Raw genomic sequence first — 19,341 nt, 5'->3', positions numbered from 1 at the left:
TTAAGCTTTGTTAAGTTTAGTTTTGTAAAAAAAATTAAACTATAATCGAGTAGATAATCTAAATTAGAGCAGGGCTTGGAGTATCAAACAATGTGTCCCTTATGGAGTTGTAGGCTTGTGGTAGTAGTACACATCCGTGGTTTTGTTTGGGTGCACCGTACACGGCTCTATCTGACAGTCGCCGTAGCCCAACGGTGTCGTATGCGGGTGAATTTTTTTTGGGCAAGAGACAGCAACTTGTCCGGCAAAAGTGTGCCATCGCATACCTTGTCATCCGTGGTGTAAACATTCTCTCAGAGCGGCTGGCAGCGCCGAGCCGGACAACGCCCCGTGACGGCAAGCGATATACTCCCATCGTGGCCTCTTGTTAATACTAGCAGGGGGGTGGTAGTACTTGACAAGATAATAAGGATAATAAGACCATGCATCTACAGCCGAGTCCTTCTTGGCTAGGCGTTGCTTGCTTTGAATCTTGTTGTTTTGCCACAGAGTAACAACGGGGCCAACAGCTATGGCGGGGAGCAAGCGTCCAAGGGGTTGGCGAAATATCAGCGCAAGGCAAACAAATGGCCAGGCTTCAGGTAAGAGACACGCACCGGCCATTATCCGTGGACCAATACGCAAATCGCGACGCGCCTGCGAGATCCGGCAGGTGAAAGGGGCAGTCGCTCCAGTAGATGAGGTGTCGGCCTCAGGTCAAGCAAAGCTACTCCACCTCCTCAGCAATGGCAGGAGCAGAACAAATCGCAGTTAATTTCACACCCTGAGCAACAAGGACAGGTTGAGTGTGTGTGTGTGTGTGACCCTGACGCATTTATGCCCGAAACGCAGCGGCTATACAGCTACAGCTAGCTCTCTACTAGCCAGGGATACGCAGCACGATGCAGATCACAAATCTCATCATCATGGGTAAGCGAGCTTGCTGCCAAGGCAAGAGAACCAAGAGGGATTGCCTCGCCTGGAGGCTGGAGCCTGGAGGTCAGGCCACCGGAGAGGTCAGAAATGGCGCAGCGCTGTCGTAATGATATCCCAGCAGCACACATTACATTGTGGCCTGCACCTGCGTCTGCGTCTGCATGCTGCATGCGCTTGTCCCTTGGGCCAAGGGGCCGCGGCATTCAAGCCTCTGATGAGTGGTCACAGGATTTTTGCATCGTAGTACACGGGAATCAACAAGTACACGCAGCTGATCGTTGTTGATGATGATGAAGAAGGATACAGGAGAACAGTAGGATACCTGTGCAGATTGAGCTTTCTTGTTGAAATCTCTACTGCAGAGTTGGGGACATTACTAGTTGAACGGAAATTACTAGTGCTGCTACTACTGCTACTAGTTGATACAAAATCATAAGCTCATTCAAGCTGTACATACTACGGCGATGCTCCCGGTTGTCCTCTTTGCTCTCTAGCTCCCTAAGTTGTCGCTCCCGGCGTCGGTTAGTATGGTAAGCCTCCTCGCCAACTTAATGAACTCGCTGAAATGTCAGGGAAAAAGACTGTTTCATCAGTTCAAAGGTTGCCCGCTACATGATTCGTTGCAACTGTAACACGAACAGCGGGCACATGACATGCATGATGCATGGGATGTTGTCATTATTATGTTGCTGTTTGATGTGTTTCTCACCTGAATGGCTCGTCGCCGGCGTGCCTCACTTCGCCGGTGGCGCCACGGTAGAGCACACGGCTCCTCAGCTCCGCGCTGTCGATGCAGAACATCTCGGACAGCCGGCCGTAGAGCTGCTCGAACGAGGCCAGCGACGAGAGGTCGAGGTTGCGGCCGACCGTGTCGGACTCGATGAACACCTTGCACTGCCCGGGCTCCAGCCCGAGCTCGGAGACGGTGCTGTTCTCCCTGAACCACTGGAGCCTCTCCGACGACGTGTTGTCGGTGGGGCTGTTCTGGATGACGCCGGAGCCCGAGCCCTCCGAGGCACCTTTCTCGGTGTTCCAGTTGAGAGAGCTGTTCCCGGTGGCCGCCGGCGAGGTGGTGCCGCTAAGGCTCATCTGGCGCTCGGTCAGTATCCTCTGCCCGAACAGCATTAGCCCCGGCGGCTTGGCGTCGTCGGGCTTCTTGGCGCCCATGGACAGAGCGCGCGCCGGCGGCGAGCTGCCCATTGTCAGGTCAGTGCTGATTCTTGGTGGCGGGATGGATGTTGGACCGACATGATCGGGGCGGCGGAGCCCCGGGTACATGAGGCTCGACTGCAGGTGGGTAAGGTGGAGATCTGATAAAGATGGACCAAATTGCGCATGCCTGGCTCCCTGTATGCCTGCAGGAGCACTAACGTCGGGGAACGGGAAGAAGGACGGGTGGTTGTGATGGTAATGGTGGTGGCCGTGTGCCAGCGGGTTTGGCGGGAACGCCGGGTTGAGGAGCTGCCCCTCGAAGGGGAACTCCGGGTACGCCAGAATCCGGGGCTTCTTGCGCGGCGGCGAGAAAGACGAGAGGTTGATGGCCGGCATGCTCGACACCAGCTCGACCAACCATGGGCTCACCCGCTTCACGTTCTGGAGGAGGTCCGGTTCGTCCCAGGTCACCTGGAGTTCATTGATTCAGGAAGTGAGAAAGGAGCAAAAAATTTTGATTGGTTTGCGGTGGTGTAGATGTTGTACCGTACCTGGAGAAGCCGCCACGGCGACTGCGGCCAACGGATGGGGTCGGCGACCTGGACGCTGGCGACGGTGCCCATGAACCAGCTGATCCGGGAGGAGTCCTCGGTCTCGAACGCCATCTTGAACCGCATCCCGGGGCACCACTGCACCCGCATCGCCGCGCGGACCGCCGCCGCGCGCACGCAGAACTCCGGCGTGCTGGCGCGCGGGTAGTACACGACCTCGAACGGCTGCCCGCCGTTCGCCAGCCTCGCCGCCTCGACGAGGTCCTCCGCGCGCACCTTGCCCCGCCCCTTGGCGGCCGCGCACGGGCTCGCATTGCCTCGCATCAGGCCGCCGTACTGGTCCCACCCGGGCAGGGAGGCCTCCTCGGCTCCGCCTCCGCCGCCGCAAAACCCGCGCTTGGCGCGCCGGATGCCGACGTGCAGGTCCCCTCCGTCGCCGCGGAGGAACACGATGGAGTCGCCGGCCACGAGCTTCTTCTGGTTCACGAACGTGCTCCACCCCGTGGTGAGCAGGTGCCGGCGCGGCGTGCCCCTGTAGATGTGGCGGAAGTTCCAGGCGACTCCATGGACGTCCTTGGCGACGACGGTCTGCACGGGCGGGTCGGCGGCGTAGTCCAGGCGCGGGAAGATGGTCTCGGCGCAGTACCTGGGCACCGAGAACCCCCCGCCGTTGTTGGCATCCGACTGCGTCAGCGTCTTGGCGAACGACGCCGGCTTCTCGTGCTCCTCGCCTGCCGCGGCGCCATCCTCCTCGACGTCCCCATCCTCCGCGGCGCGGAGCGGCACGAGGCGGATCCTGGCGAACACCTCGTCGGTGTCCGGGTCGGCCATGTACCGCACGGACGCGACGCGGCAGGGCACGAGCGCCGGGACGCGCGCCGCGGAGAGCTCCGGCGCGGCGAGGCCGAGCGCGTGCTCGGCGTGCCCCTGCGGGAAGTAGTACACGGCGGCGCCCACCGGCGGCACGGTGCACATGCCCCCCGCGCACGCCAGCCACAGCTGCCGGTCGACGCACCGCTCGGCGCCGGGCGCCGGCTCCGCCAGGTCCGCGAACGTGATCATCGCCACGCACCCACCACCAGCAGCAGCGCCAGCAACCGATCTCGCAGGGGTAGTGGTGTGACCGTGTGAGTGTTCGTCGTGAGGGGGTGGGAGAGGAGGCGAAGACGAGAGGTTGGTGGTGGTGGCTTTTGGCTGCCGTTCCCACGGTAACACGCGTGGTAACCCCGCCGGTTGGGCGACTTATAAGCGGGCCGTTCGGCGAGAGGCGCAAAACCGCGGGATGACACGGATGGTGCGTGGCGATTCGCGTAGTAGAGGGGGGGAGGGGTAGTGGAGGGCGAGGACCAGAGCGAGGTTGGAGAACCGCGCGTGGAGGACCGTGAACTGCCAAGCCTGTGTGACTTCCAGTGTGCGTTACTACTAGTGGTACTGTGCTACTTGCCCGATGCCATGGGGTTCGGTCGACGCAGTAAATCATGTGACTGTGACGAGCCGGACACTGTTGCCGGCTTGGTCCGGGCAACAGCCTGCGAATTGTCCGGCTCCTCTCCCAGCATTGATTTTCACTGATTTGGGGAGGGTAATTCTAATTCAGGTCTTGTTGCGACTTAACTTCACCATGGAGATATGGAAACGGTGTCTGTCCTCTGATCATGGGCGGACCTTTGGCTGGCTGGCCGGCACACCACAATACGGTTTGCATCATTCATGTATGTAGGTTCAAGAGATTAAATCCCTAATAAGCGTGAGATGATATCCTTGATTGTTCATATATGTTCTTTTCCGGCTCTAAAAAGCTCTTTCATCCACTGCTGGCTGCGATGAACAGCTAACGATTACAGTTCGTGGTGGTGATCGTGCCAAGGATTCTTCTGTGCATTGTTATAAGATGGTGTTGTTAATGTGATATACTAAAGTGGAATTACCATATGTCATAGAGTTGTCCGTTTAAGTAAATGATACTAACATATGGAGGTCGAATTTATACGTAGCAAGAATGACACTGTTTTGGGTATTGACAGTATTGGCGGACACAACTCTAAAGTAATGATAGGCGAGATGCTCAACAGGGCCGTCTCCAGAAATTTAAGGCCCCGGTGTGAAATGCATTTTGAGGCCTTAAAAATTATGCCATTGTTAATTTGTTTATTCTCGCTGATCTATCCAAGCTGTGATCGCCACTAACTTAGTATAGGGTATTTGGCCTTGAGGGCCTTTCTTTATTTCCTGATTAAGCATATAATACTCAAGAAAATAATTAAGATTTGGGGCCCCAATATTTTTGGGGCCCTGCACAATCGATCAGCTTGCTCATGCTTATCAACGGCCTTGATGCTTGATAAAGATAACCAAACATAATGCACAACATATCTATATTATTAAGACTGTCTTGAAAGAAGACATCACATCAAAGGATACAAAGGCAAACCAATAGAGGCACAATTGTACACCCACAGGTCTGTGCACGGCACGGTGTTTGGGCACGCAGACTGACGCTAGTGGTTAGCATAGTCATTGACGAGTATGAAGATGAATAGTCATGAGCTCATGACCAAGGGATGCGTAGTCACCGAATTATAAGGTGAATCAACGATAGATAGTCTCATGCCTAGCCTAAAGTACCTTATTAATTTGATGGGTTGCTTATGAGCTAGTGGGTGATGGCTAATTTGAACGGTCCAATACACTAGGAGGGGGTTCTAGGGTTGTGCGGTGTCGCAGGGCGTAGTTAGGTCAGCTGACCTACCCGTCCAATGGATACGTAGGTCCGTCACTAGTGTTAGGGTGGATTAGAGGTTGAACATGTAGGGAAAAAAATAAATCCCTACTTCACCATTTATAAATATGACTAGAGATTTAATTTTCAAAGAACACAAACTTTCAATATATGCTTTAGACTTGAAATAGAAACATCATTTTAGATGAACATTTATATTTCAAATCAAAACTCTTGTCTTCATCCTGAGTTGTTATAAAACATTGAACCTATGATTTTGACCGATTGTACATGGACTCGACAGACTTGCGCTGAGGTGACGAGGAGTAGATGATAACCTACGGTTCCATAGAAAATTGTATGATGCAAATTAATAATTTGAGCAAATGCCCACAATATAACATGTGAAAATGAACAGGAAGTATAAACATTAAATCTATCGGATCAAAAAAATTTATGAAGCAGCTCGCACTACATGTACTCCTTTGTAGGAGTTATTATTGTTAGTGCGTTATAGCTATAATATATAAAAACTGATCAGTATTTACACCGCTGACCTCCGCGGTGCCAAAGGAAGAGAGCATGACACATGGTTAGTTACTGAGGCCGGCAATTTAATTAGGCCTGGGCGTCTCTAGTGGAGAGAGAGAGAGGCCACCAAATAGAAGGGATGTCGTTAGGAGGCAGGTTTTTCATGTTGTTACTGCTCATGCATGTTGGCTTGATCATTGAATTGACATGCAACGTGAACGTACTTATGCATGTGTGTGGTTTGGTTTTCCTGCTTCTATCTAAAATCAAGACGGTTAAAATTCTTGCATACGTGTGTACGTAGTTTGTACATTTGCATATATTTACACAATATGATGTTAATCTCTCGCACTGCAAAAATGCGACTTCTTTGTAAACCATTGAAGGTTTATTTTTGTACTTGTTGTTTCGCTGCCATATTTTTTTTGACTGGAATTTTCACTGCCATATTGGCCTAGACTCACCTTGTTAGTAAGAAAACTATATATGTAACTCTTGCAAACTTTTACTTTTATATAAGGAGCTGATTCTAAAGAACAAGTAGCATTTTAGGTATGGGATGCATCTATTGTTACTATATTGCTAACAATAAAAAGAACATGTTTTCTTACTAACAAGGTGAGTCTAGGCCAATAGCTTATATATATGTTATTACCGACTTAAAAGTTAATGTCAAAACAAAATTACATTACTCAACTTCAAAATCAAGTTTTAAATCCAAATTATGACAACAGCTTATAAATCATAGGGTAAACGGTAAGGCCCATATACTTTCATATTATCATGTAGCAATTCCTTATTTACTAGTAGATGTTTGCCCATTTTTCTTATTATTACTAATCGTCAACATGTACAATGCATGGGCGATTGTTATCAATATTATAAATATTAAATTATAAAATATGTTGGCTATTTTCCAAATTATAGTGGCTTAAATTGAAAAAAATACGTTAATTTTTAGTTTTGAAATTAAATAAATTAGAGTATGAGACTGGTACAGTTTATATTTATTAAATTAATAATTATTAAATTATAGGAGAAAATTAAAGATAAAATTGTTCACGGTAGTGGAAACAAAATTGTTCGTGGTAGTGGAAACTAAAGAGACCATTATATTTCCAGCACTACATTTTATTTAACACAAATTCTTAGTACAATTTACGATCGTGAGATATGCCTAGCCAACATACATACTACTCCTTCTATCAACATATAAGACACCTTTTTTTTACCATATCTCGTAGTAAAGGGATGCATGCATGCATGCATATAATTAGCACCTCTCTCCTCTTAATCAGTTTTATTAAATCATTCATTCTTAAGATCTCTATTCCCATTAGATCGATATACGGATTATATTTATTGGATTGATCCAAACAATAAGGTGATAATAATAATTATTTTTTTTTATTTTTGCGTTAGTGGTTGTTGTGCATTATATTTTAGGATGGATAGGATATCTTTCTAGCTAACAAAAAACAATGGTGGTCGTTCCATGTCCAAACCATTGGATTAGCCATTTTAAACACTCATACAAATCTTGATTTTCATGTACATATCTAATTTTTTTTATTAATAAAACCTCACTTGAACACAAACTAGTAATAATTGACTCATACTCATCTCTTCGATAAAGTTACAACCCATTACATTCTAAAGCTCCACATGCAAAGATGTCACATTATTATCTACTAACAATTATTATATATTAAACCTCATGCAATCATGCTTTATTATCTATAATTTATTAAATTTTAGAGCTTTAAATTGCAAGCATGTTAAATCATCACCCCATATAATTCACATAATATTTCATTATATATTTTCATCATTTTTATAGTATCATATATACCTATATAGTTTATCCTCACTTAGTTAATATTATTTTCACTTTTATAATTAAGTCATATCTTCTCAATTGTTTTTAGCCCTCAGATGACGAATCTATAGTCCAAATTATCTCCCTCTTTTTCTTCTCTTATTGAGCTATATTACTTCAATTGTTTCTAACCCTTAGATGATTAATCTATGGTCCAAATATATCCCTCCATTTCTTTTTCTCATAAAGCCACGTCATCTTACTTTTACATTTGTATCATTATTTTATATACTATTTTAAATTATCATAAACCGCATCAACTTATATAAGCTTATGTCATTTAGCTATCTTACACAATATTTTATACTTATTATTATCATAGTAAATTCCCACAACAACGTGAAGGGTTTCACCTAGTATGGGTATAAAATTTCTATCTGCCTACACAACTGCACGAACACATTTTAACACAATTTATGGTTGTAATAATATGATCCATCTAACCAATGAACCGATCTTTTCAATGAACGTAAATGCTTTTTAAGTGTGGATTAGTGTGTGTATATAGATTTCCTTGGAGAAGAGGACAGTCTTTTTACTCAAGGCATTTTCATTGCTCTGATTTCACGATCATGAGCTTGATTGAAGGGGCCTAAAAAATTGATAAGTATGACGGGTTGATGCAGTCTTGGTTCAGTTTGACAATAATAAATCCAACACAGCCAAACACAGTAGTCCAAATGATCTTTTAGAAATCCAGAAGAAATGGACTATGTGTATACGATAACGTTTAATTTTGGAACTTCATTTCATATAGTCTCCGGCCGGGCGTTTGCACGCACGCATGGAGAGTGACCATTTTGAGGTTTCGATTGATCAATACTCTAATCAGTTCATACGTCGATGGTGAGGTTAGGATGAGTCAGCTAATTACTTAACGGAGAGACGTGTGGTAGAGTACATATTTATGTCAGCACGCGAAACTCTTCGATTTAACATATCTTGTGTTCCCATAACCTTCTGAACTAGTATTTCTCAGCCTCTGTACTTTTATGTGCTTGATTGGCCATTAAGGAATGACCAGCTAGGTTTAGTCCACAAGCTATCGTATAGTTGCATCATGGAATTTCGAAGGAATAATTGAAGCAATCAGCATATGATAGTATAAGTTTGCGCCCAACATGTTAGCTGCTTCGTCGGTCGCGTGGTGGTTGACCGGCAAAAGTACTTGAGATTCATGTTAGAACTTTGTTCTCCAGTTAGAGTAAAGAGAGAAACAGAGCTGTTGCTTTTACGTGCTCGGGGACGTTTACTTTGCTTTGCCGCTGAAAACTGTTGAAGACGCACTCCATTTCGGGCTACACGAATGGTGCAGTTGTTTAAGCGACAGTACAGTAGTTTAGTTAAGACGTTGCATCACTCCGTTGACACAGTTACATTGGTTAGTTAATGACGACAAGACGATGTACCACCACCCGAGTTTAGCATTCATGACGCTGCATTGTCTTTACTCCGTAGTCTGTAGTGCAGACTGTATAGTGCTATATACAACAAACTCTCATCAGTTTTCTTTTTTTTTTCTTAAAAGGGAAGTTCTGATCTTCTGAAGATTAAAGCATACCCGCTACTGAAAGAACAGGATTATCAGAAACCTCTGCACTGGAAACCGTTTGGTGACTTGATCTTGCTATATCCCTTTGACAATCCAGACAAGTCAAATTACTATCTTGAAGCTTCCCTTTGACAACATCTTGGGTTAATTGAGCTTCTCTGTCTGTAGCAAACTCTCCTCGTTCCGAGACGGGTATTGATTTGGCCTCACATCTCCCATGCCCAAGACCTAGCGAAACAACAAGCAACGACACGGTGAGAAGCACTCCCCGAAGCAACACACCCACAAACACATGCGGGTGGCAGGTCAACTCTCCTTTGCCCCCCGACCCCCGTAACGGCGCCGTCGGCAACGGAGATGGCAATTGGCAACTCACGTACGCGCGCCTCGCCTCACGGGGTCGCGAGTCGCGAGGCGAGGGCCCGGGCGGTGGCGGGGCCCCGTGGACAGCAACCGGACAACCGGGCCAGGTTGCACGGTGGAGAGTAGTAGTGGGGCGTCGACGTCGCTGACGAGGGGGGCTAGCGCGCGCGCGCGCTCTGTGCCTCGTCACGCGCGCGAGGTGGGATTTTTGTCGCGGGCGATGCGTGCCCGTGCCATCGGCGTCGCCTTCTGCTGTCGCCGGGCCCGCCCCATCGTCGCCGTCGTCCCCGCCCGACCCAGTTGTGGGGTACAGGTAGTATACACGCCTAACAACAGCGGAGTGGTAGTAGTGGCGCTCACTGTTCACAAATTCCAGACAAGTGGAGCACATCACAAAATTCACGACACATGCCTTTTTTTTTTCTTTTTAAGTAAATCGAATGCTTTTGGAGCCGGGTCATCTACTGGAGTACGTACACACTGTTAAGCGAGTAAGCAAAGCTGCCAAAAACCCGTGTCAAGGGTCGAGACAATCGTCATACGCTCGGAATACAGGATATTGTAACGTCGGCATATCTCTCTGGGTAGAGTATTCAGCACTTGTTCATGTGAAAGGGACATAGCCTGATTTAGCGCAAGACGCCAACAAGATCACTGCCTTGATTAATTCGTGCGGCTTTGGAAAATACTAGCTCCAAGTCTCCAACTGCTTCATGTGGGGGAAAAAAAGAAAAAGAAGTGGATAAACAAAAACCATTGGTTCTCCACTTTGTTTAATGATCATTGGCTCGATCTCGCCCCTGATGTTTGTTAGTTGGCACGTCGCTTTCCTCTGCCTCTCCTTTTTTCTTTCTCTGGAACCATTCACACACGTTGTGCATGTAACAATATTTCTCAAGACATGGGGCGGATCAGCTTTCAGCTGAGGCTAGATTAAAAGGCACAGGGCATCTGTCAGATTGGCGCTTTGGCAACGCTGTGGATTCGGACAGGCGAGTTTGCAGGGCCTTTGTTTTCCAGCCAGTGCAAGGGGGCACATCCGCCTCAGTATACAGTTCAATTCTGTTTCCAATGCCTCGCTACATTTTCCTGCCCCCTTGCTTGGCCTTAAGCCTGCACTGCACCCCCTCCCACTTTGTAATCTTGCGCCTACATACAGTGCCCGGTGCGTCACCACCACAACAGTTCGTGCCAAATGGTCGCGCATGGCACAGTATACTGTATGCTGCACAAGCAGCACAGCTGCCGTCCATGGTGACGGTTTGATCTTAATGGCGATCTCAAATTCTCAATTCAATTATCCCCGACAGATCTGTGGAACCGCATTTGTTGCCAACGATTAACATTTTTCACGTGAAGAGTAAGTAAGAGGTTAAGAGTAGCATTTTGTAACTAATCTTGACTTGAGCGCGCGAACGTGTGTGTGTGACCGAGGACGGTGTTGATCGATGAAACTTCAAGGAAGATGAGACAGGGGTAGCGGGCGACGGAAGTGTAGAAGGAACACGCGAACATGGACATAAGTCCGTCTTCCTCTACCCGCCATGAACCACGGAGCAAAGACCGCCGCATCGGGATCACCCACGCCCCAGAAATAATGTAGTTAACGTGCGGAGTCGCCTCGTCCATCGTCCCCGATCAATTCGATCGAGCACCAAAAAGTTTGACTTGCAGATACCCAGGCGAGCTAATACTAGTAGTAGTAGCTTAGCTAGCCACAGCATGCAACAGATGTTGGCAAGAAACAGAGAGAGAGAGAGGAAAAAAGAAATGCCCCACCAGCAGAGTGATCCAACGAGAGACTCATGCGTCATGACGATCGAGCGAAGCCGACGACCCGATCGATTTTGATATTGGGATCGTTGGAGGTGGACAATATGATATGGGAGTACGAGAACCGCAAGAGGGGGCGGGTTAATTGCGGTGGATCGATCATGTCGGCCTCGGAAACAAAGATTCCCGGGGTTTTGCAGAGCATGGAAACGTGTATGCCGCCTGTCCCACGTGAGCGCCTCCCGCGGCACGAGGCCGCCCGCCCGCCCCGTCGCCGGCTCGCCGGTTGCGCCCACATGCCCGCCCGTGCATGCCGTGCCGCCTGCCGCCTCCCCCGCGCGCGCGCTCTCGCTCTCGCTCGATCGCCAGCTGCGGGAGATCCGAGCAGCATGCGATCCATGCGAGGCGCGCCACCCGTTCGTTCGATCGATTGGCGCTCGCTGCTGCCGCGGACTAGCTCGTTGCTAGCTGTGTGTGCGAATACTATATTTGCGCGGGATCGAGGCCGTTAAGGAGGAGGGCGTTATGCGATGGAGCAGGAGTTCTTCGGGGATTGATGCACATGGTGATGTTGGCGTGTGCTTCGGCACAGGTCAATGCTGCAAGAGAGAGAGAGAGAGAGAGAGAGTTGTAGTAGTGTAGTAGTACTCCGTAACAGGTAAGAGATCAGCGGCATGATGAGTTTGTGTAGAGTGGAATGAAAACGCCATGTGCTTTTTTATTGGGATGTTGTGTGCAGCTACATCCACATGCATCCTACTTACGCTAGCTGTCTGTCCATGTACGTGTGCACAGTGAAGTAGTGCTACTTGTATGTATGTCTTCAACTTCCCGTGTCGGTTCTTAAAAAAACTGGTGTCCCAGCTTAGCAACAGTCTACTGCTATTATATATTCTCGGAGATCTGGGACCGCACTCGGTGTTTTTCGTCTGGTTCGTCTAACACCCCACCCAAGCTACGTGGGCCGAGGCTGCCCGCTACGAAAAAGAAGTCTTATAACAGGGCCTGTGCTTCCGTGGCGGCAACGACTGGCAAGTTCACTTCGCACCCTTCAGTCTGGACCAGCGTCTAGGCCATAGGCCCGCTAGGCACGGCAAACATGGCACGGAAAAAGTCCATCTTCACTACTCAACTATTGGCTGAATCTGAATCATTTAGCTCAACCGAAAACCAGGTATATCGTCTCCCCAAGCTATTAAAATCAATGCAAATGATTCCTTCAGCTGTTTTAAAAATGGTTTTGGTTAACATGGTGCCTAACTGTCTTTATTGCACGTATGCCTAGTCTTTTCTAAGGTGGTGTCTATGTGACACTATAGTTAGAAAATTAATAACAATAAAGTGGGGCCCACATGTAATTTCTCCATGTCATCTACTTCGTCACCTTGCAACAGTATGGTCCTCGATTTGACGGGTTCAATGAGTCTCGCCTACCGCCACCTCAACTATGACCTTAAGCTCGACGAGAGCCCCCCCTCCCCCCTGGCTCCATCCTTCCTGCTATCGGTCGTGCCTCTCGTGTGGCATGGCAAGAGCACGATTTCCCTTATCTCCTCGTTGGGCGTCCCCAAGTCCCATACGCCCGCATCTACTTAGTGTCTTGAAGAGGCCTCCTACTCCACGACACCATCTTACATCTGAGTCCGATGGTAGCGACGGTGTGAGGTGCCTAGTGTTGTTGCCTCGAGTTTCATCTCTTCCTTTATTGAGTTCCATTGCCATCTTCACACATGGTGTCGGCGAGCTTCACCTCCACGTATATTCTGCCTACAATGAGAGAAGATGCGGAAAGAAACCGAGAGAAAGAGAGAGGGGGAAGGAAGAAATAGTCACGTGGGTCCTACTATAATTTTTATTTGTCAATTCTAATACCACGTAAGCGCCATGTAGGATGAATACTGGGTCAACATGCCACGTCGGTACCACGTCAACCAAAAACACTTGAAACAACTAAGGGAGTTGTTTTTCACTGGCTTCAATACTTAGGGAGGCAATATCAGGGCTCACAAAACCGACCAATTTTTTTTAATAAAAAAGCTCAATTTTTGTTAAATCCCTAATGATTGGTTTGTGGAAACTAATTGGTTTTAGCTGGTTTTTCGTGGCATTGATTAAAACTAATTGGTTTTTTTTTGGCTTTTATAGGTTTTCAGTAAACCTGTGGGTAGGGGTGAAAACGGTACGGAAACTTTCCGAATTCCGGGCATATTTTCGAAAACGGAATCTATTGGTTGGAATTGTTCGAAAACAGAAACGAATTTGGAAATATTTTCTCGAAAACAGAATCGAATATGATAAGGGCAGTTTCCGTCGGAACTCGGAATCGGTCAAAAACTTTCCGGAAATTTTCTTGGAATTTCCGGAAATTTTGTGACTGAAATACCCTGGATTCTTTTTTTAAGCACTAAGTAGTGAATACCATAATGTTTGGCTGTTATTTTTTGTAAAAAAAATATTTGTTATGCAAATATGAAGTTACATAAGAATATTTTTTTTCATGCATTGGAATTTATCAAAAGCATTACTCTCTTAAATATAGATAATTTATTCTATAGACTGTGTTTTGTGATGTACTGTTAAGACTTAATAATTGGACTTATATGATTGTGTTTTATGATAAATTGTTAACCATTGAGACTTGAGAATAGGATTTGTCAGTTTGAGGGGGTTTTTTATTCCGATAAATTTTCGTTACCGTATTCGCGCTAGTTCGTTTTCGGTTTCGATAATATTCAATTCCGTTTTCGTATCTGGGGTTTCCGATTCCGAAAAAAAATGAAAACGGAAACGATAAAGGTGGTTTCCATCCGTTTCCGTACTGTTTTCACCTACCTGTGGGATTTATTTTTATTTCCAAAACAAAAATAATAAGCTATTGGCGACATAGCCTGTTTTGCGATGAGAGATTCAAATTAAGTTCGGCCAATGAATTTTTTAATAGAAATTCGGCCAATATGAGGGACTCCAAATGGACTTTTTCTTACACGGGGCTTTGCGTATCATCCATCCAGAAGCAGGGGCCGGAGCAGTCTCGTACGTCTCGTGGTGCCGGGGGCCTCGAGTTTTTTGGGCTGCTGCCTGTACCGGCTCCGACGACAGGTACTCCGCTTCTTACAAAGCGCAAGAAATCGACAAATGGAAAGGAACGGGTTCCCCGGCCATTCAGAATTTCAGATACAACGGGTAGGCTTACGTGTGCCGGTGCTACACAGCTAAATGCTGGGCTAAATGCTAAAACAAATGAGACACATATATTCAACAGTCGTGGGTCACGCCGTTCGCCTTCTTGGTGTCACCGTTGACGTCTTTGGTCGCCAGGAGCGGCTCCACCTCCTTCTCCGGCATCTACAAAGAAGCATCAATCACACCAACCTGATTACCCCAATCAAACTGGCAGTAGTAACAATTCTTCAGAAAGCTAATTCTGATGTGAATGAAAACCTGCGACACGGGAAGTGGGTCGCCTGCCGACTTCTTCTTGCTCTCCCGGACCGAGAAGTAGGAGTAGAGCGCCATCCCGAATATGGCGACGAGGATGCCCAGAATGTTCCTCATGGTGAAGGGGTCATGCAGCAGCGTGTACCCGAACGACAGGACCAGGCACGTCTTGAGGTGGCCCAGCACCTGGTACGTCACCGGCGACGTCGTCCCGATCACAAGGAACGTGCTGAAGTTCACGGACACCGCGATCAGGCAGGACAGAACGATGAAACCCTGCAAATATGAACAAAAAACGTCCGTGATCGGGACTGCACTTTTGGAAGCAGTACTACAGTACTACTAGCAGTACTTCGCAGGAAACGACAGGATGCAGGATTAAATGTTGGTAGGGTGCGTTTAATCTCAAAATTTTCGAACAAAAATATCACATCAAATATTTGAACTCATGTATGGAGCATTAAATGTGGACGAAAAAAAAATAATTACACAGTTTGCATGTAAATTGCGAGATAAATCTTTTGAGTCTAATTGCGCCATAATTTGACAATGTGATGCTACAATTAACATTTACTAATAACGGATTAATTAGGCTTAATAAATTCGTTTCGCAGTTTACAGACGGAATCTGTAATTTATTTTATTATTAGTATATGTTTAATACATTGTATCTGCTTAAAAAAATTTGGCCAAATTGGCTTTGAGAGAGAGCGTACCACGACTGGAGCCGTGTATTTGTGGGCGAAGACACTGCGGCTGGTGAGGAGCTGATCCACGAAGGGGCCGGTTGCGAACAGGATCGCCGCTTGGTAAGGCGCGGATTGATACAGAAGCTGCGTCGAAGAGACCTTTAACCTCTTCTGTATTGTGTTGGTGAGCTTCGTTCAAGTTTAACGGGTTAAGGATAAACGCTGGCAACAATAGAATTCGTTTGGCAGCTAAAATAGCACGGTATGGAGCATGAATGGGTAAAGCAGAAAAGATGCAACTTATGGAATCTGAATGATTAACAGTTGTATTTAAACTGTAGGATACAATTTGGCCAACACAAGTTGTGGCGATGGCGAGGCCAGAAAGGACAGACCCAAGAAGATTTAACTTGAGGTCAGTGACAGAAGCAATGCCAACTCCAAGTAGCAGGATCAGCAGAGAAAACTTGATACTCTCACTGCACATTGTGTGTTAGATTCGTGTCAGCATAATTCTAGACAAAAGGGAATGGTTGAGTTCCCTGAAAAGAAAAAGATACCGCAAGTCTGCATGGACTATTGAGTATTGAGCTCCAGAAAAGTAAATGAAACTAATCATATTTTTCGCTTTATTATATTTGACTGCTTTTTTTTTTGGCACAATTACCAAACGATTTTGTCAAAACAAAAATAGCATTTGGTACAAATTTCAGTTGGGAGTTAAATCCATCAAGGTTGCACTTTCAGGATATTTAGTAGGTGATTCTAGTCAACCGTACATTCTAAAAACAATAATTTTGGTTAAATTAACATGATCTGAATGCACATGTATTTTAGGCTACATGATAATACTTAATAGTATGCTTTGTAACCTGAATCTTTTCTTTAAGAAGATGGTCTCCAACATTACTGTGAAGGGTATGATGGCCAACTTTGTCATCTGCAGAGCATACCAAATTTTAGTATCTGACTAATGATTTCTTAAAAAAGACAGTAAGAAAAGCACTGACCTGGTAGAATCCAATGGAATTGAATCCTAAACTGAGGTTGAGAAGGCCTATTGATGTCCCATTCAGCAACCCAAATAGGATTACAGTTTGCCCATCGATCGCTTTCGGTTCAAAAAAGCGCATACGTTGTGCGACATGAAGGGTGCAGAAGGTCACCATGAGATGCCAGCTTGTTAATGTAGTAGCTGCAATAACAATCGACACATCATAAGTCATAAGTGATAATAATGTCTAATTTTTTTTATTGAACTGGTATCAGTATGGTGCAGTGTCCATAAACCATACTTGGCGAGTAAGCTGAATGCTCATGATTTATGTAATGATGCCATTCAGGTTTTGCCCATGATTACAAACAACAGAGATGAGGCACGAACCAAATGGAAATCCGAGAGTGCTGATGAGAGCTTTGTTGCAGATGACAATGGAAACCGATGATGCCACTGAGAGCGTCAGTGATCCGATCACACCAAGCTGGAAACCAGCAGTCATCTTGGCCACCTGTGTCTCTTTTAGTCTGAAGACTGAACCTGCATTCTCATCGAGAAACTCAGGAGTTTAAATTCTATGTTGCCGTAAAGAGTCTCTTCTTTGTTTACAGAGGATGACTAGATGATCGGCCTAACTCCTAAAACGGGATGACGTTAGCTCCTACCAAGTGTCTGAAATAAAAAGACAATCCTGGCCAGTCTAAAAGATTCTGTTCGAACAGTGCAAAATTCTTTTCTTATGCCTGGAGAGCTGACCAAGCTCATATATTCTTCAATTCTTGCAGCTGCTGGCTTACAGCTGCATGTGGAACTAGTTCAAAAACATTGGCTGTAAGGTGAGTCCAAATGGACAACTGCTGGTTTTGCTTGTTTAGCCGGCAGAAAGTGCATGTAGCAAAACTGAAAAACATGGGCAATGCATGCAGCCGAGAATGCAGTAGTGCCATCCAGGTCAGAGTCAGACTTGGCCAGATTAGGTCCAGCGAGTCTGTACTGGTCTGTATATGAGTTGAGAAAAATCTGGTGGGTAAGAAATTAAGCATAGTTATCAAGACGTGTGTACTAGTCGGTACATACCACATGGCTCTACCTGTTGGATTCAGAGATGCAGAAAATTCAGAGGATGATCTTTCAACAGGAAAAATAAGAAAAGAAAAGAAATGGAGAGCATCAACAGTAAAATTCCTGAAACGAGAAGCAGTTCTCAGTTTGTCTAACATGGCTGCAATTCTATTACAGATGCCTAACCTAACGCCGCAATTCAATTTCAATCCAACCATGCAACACAGGCAAGAAACAATTCAACATCACTCGCTATTTGCTCTGTAAGTTGGAATTCAGCATGCTCAGACTTGATCCACCTTTCTTGAAATAAAATTATGTACCAAACCATAAGAAACACGCTTGAAATTCAAGAACAGAGCTAGGGACACCCAAGACAGAATGTAACTCCCAAACCACATAATTGAGTGATACTCACTTCAAAAATCCTTCAAAATGTACAGAGATCGCCTCCTCCTCCTCCTCCTCCTGAACAGCAACCTACATAAGTACCTCTGCAGCTATGGTGTTCTTCCTTGATTGCAGTATCAATTGATCAATTCTAGGCAATGGCGCCCCGGAGTGGACGGAGGAAGATGAAGAAGGGAGGGAGAGGGAGAGGCATTTTTATGTCGAGGTACCACACCAGTGGGCCGGCCGAGAGGGGGAGAGGGAAGGTGTTGGTGGCGTGTGTGCGTATGCATTTGGTGTGGGTCAGTCAGTTTGGTCCTTGCTCTGACGACGCCGGAGTTTCCATGTTCGCCTTCATGCTGGCTGCCGCTGCCACAACAAACGCAACCCAAAAAAAAAAAAAAAAACAACCCTGTGCGCACAACAACTTCCTCCATGACTAGCCAAGCCACCAACTGCTGTACCGAGCCTACGCCGCCGCCGACAACGAAAAGGACGATATGCTCCGTTGGTGGGTCTTCCAAGGCTGAAACACTCCTCTCCAATCGTGATCGGTTGTACTGTTGCCGGTTGTTTTGTTTTTCTGTAGCTGGGGGATGTTGATTTCGGCTGGTTTTGAATTGCTTGCAGATGGACGCATACAGCAATTATTTGTTTTCAAAGTATTGTATCATGTACATAGTACTGCTAGTATATTAATAAGACTACACATAACAAGGCGTCAAGGTCAAGTTGTGGGTTGTGGCCTAGTTTGGAGATCCTAGTTTCTGGTTACTTGTAGGCCAATAGTGCCAAAATGTGGATGCCGGCTCAAAGCTCGGCTGGACCATTTTGCCACCGTCCAAAAGGACGTGGTATTTCGCTCCATATGCAGCGACAATCGTCCAAGGTGACCAAGAGTGGGTCATACTCATACATATATACAACAAACTGTACTGTATGCATTGTAATTGGATAGTGTAGGTCAAAGTTTTTTTTTTAGGGGAGGGATAGATCAAAAAAAGGAATTGGTTATTCCTTGCACACAGAGAGAGAGAGAGAAAGAGAGAGAGAGAGAGAGAGAGAGAGAGAGAGAGAGAGAGAGAGTGTGGTTGTTGATTTAAATAAATGAAAATTTGTCTAAGGTTAGGGTCATTCGTGGCATATGCATGTAGGATATACTTGTTGTACACCTGAATCTGAAACATTTTATACCTCAATAGTCATTTCGAAAAAAAAATATATACCTCATTACACAACGACAAGAGGTAGTGAGAGAAAAAAAAACTAGAGGTACTGGTGAACTGGTAATACGTCATAAGAAAAAGACCGACATTGTTGATGTCAAGTG

General features: G+C 46.2%; 2 protein-coding genes across 2 annotated transcripts; both read right to left on the bottom strand.

Annotated features, from left to right (window-relative positions):
- Positions 1-1,165: 1,165 nt before the first annotated feature.
- Positions 1,166-3,832, bottom strand: LOC4330045 (auxin response factor 8-like). Its single transcript, NM_001416750.1, has 3 exons — positions 2,619-3,832; positions 1,625-2,538; positions 1,166-1,475 (listed from the first exon to the last, which is right to left on the bottom strand). Exons 1-3 carry the CDS (start codon positions 3,678-3,680, stop codon positions 1,406-1,408), a joined length of 2,046 nt encoding a protein of 681 aa, NP_001403679.1. The 5' UTR covers positions 3,681-3,832; the 3' UTR covers positions 1,166-1,405.
- Positions 3,833-14,571: 10,739 nt separating this feature from the next.
- On the bottom strand, positions 14,572-18,260 carry LOC4330044 (UDP-xylose transporter 1). Its single transcript, XM_015768294.3, has 8 exons — positions 18,040-18,260; positions 16,947-17,099; positions 16,573-16,757; positions 16,435-16,502; positions 15,909-16,041; positions 15,590-15,751; positions 14,877-15,149; positions 14,572-14,780 (listed from the first exon to the last, which is right to left on the bottom strand). Exons 2-8 carry the CDS (start codon positions 17,059-17,061, stop codon positions 14,691-14,693), a joined length of 1,026 nt encoding a protein of 341 aa, XP_015623780.1. The 5' UTR covers positions 17,062-17,099; positions 18,040-18,260; the 3' UTR covers positions 14,572-14,690.
- Positions 18,261-19,341: the final 1,081 nt, after the last annotated feature.

The sequence above is a fragment of the Oryza sativa genome, chromosome 2 (assembly GCF_034140825.1).
Source record: "Oryza sativa Japonica Group chromosome 2, ASM3414082v1".
In the NCBI taxonomy this organism is placed as follows: domain Eukaryota; kingdom Viridiplantae; phylum Streptophyta; class Magnoliopsida; order Poales; family Poaceae; genus Oryza; species Oryza sativa.
The sequence above is the reverse complement of the archived record's forward strand: the minus strand, read 5'-3'. Positions and strand labels throughout refer to the sequence as shown.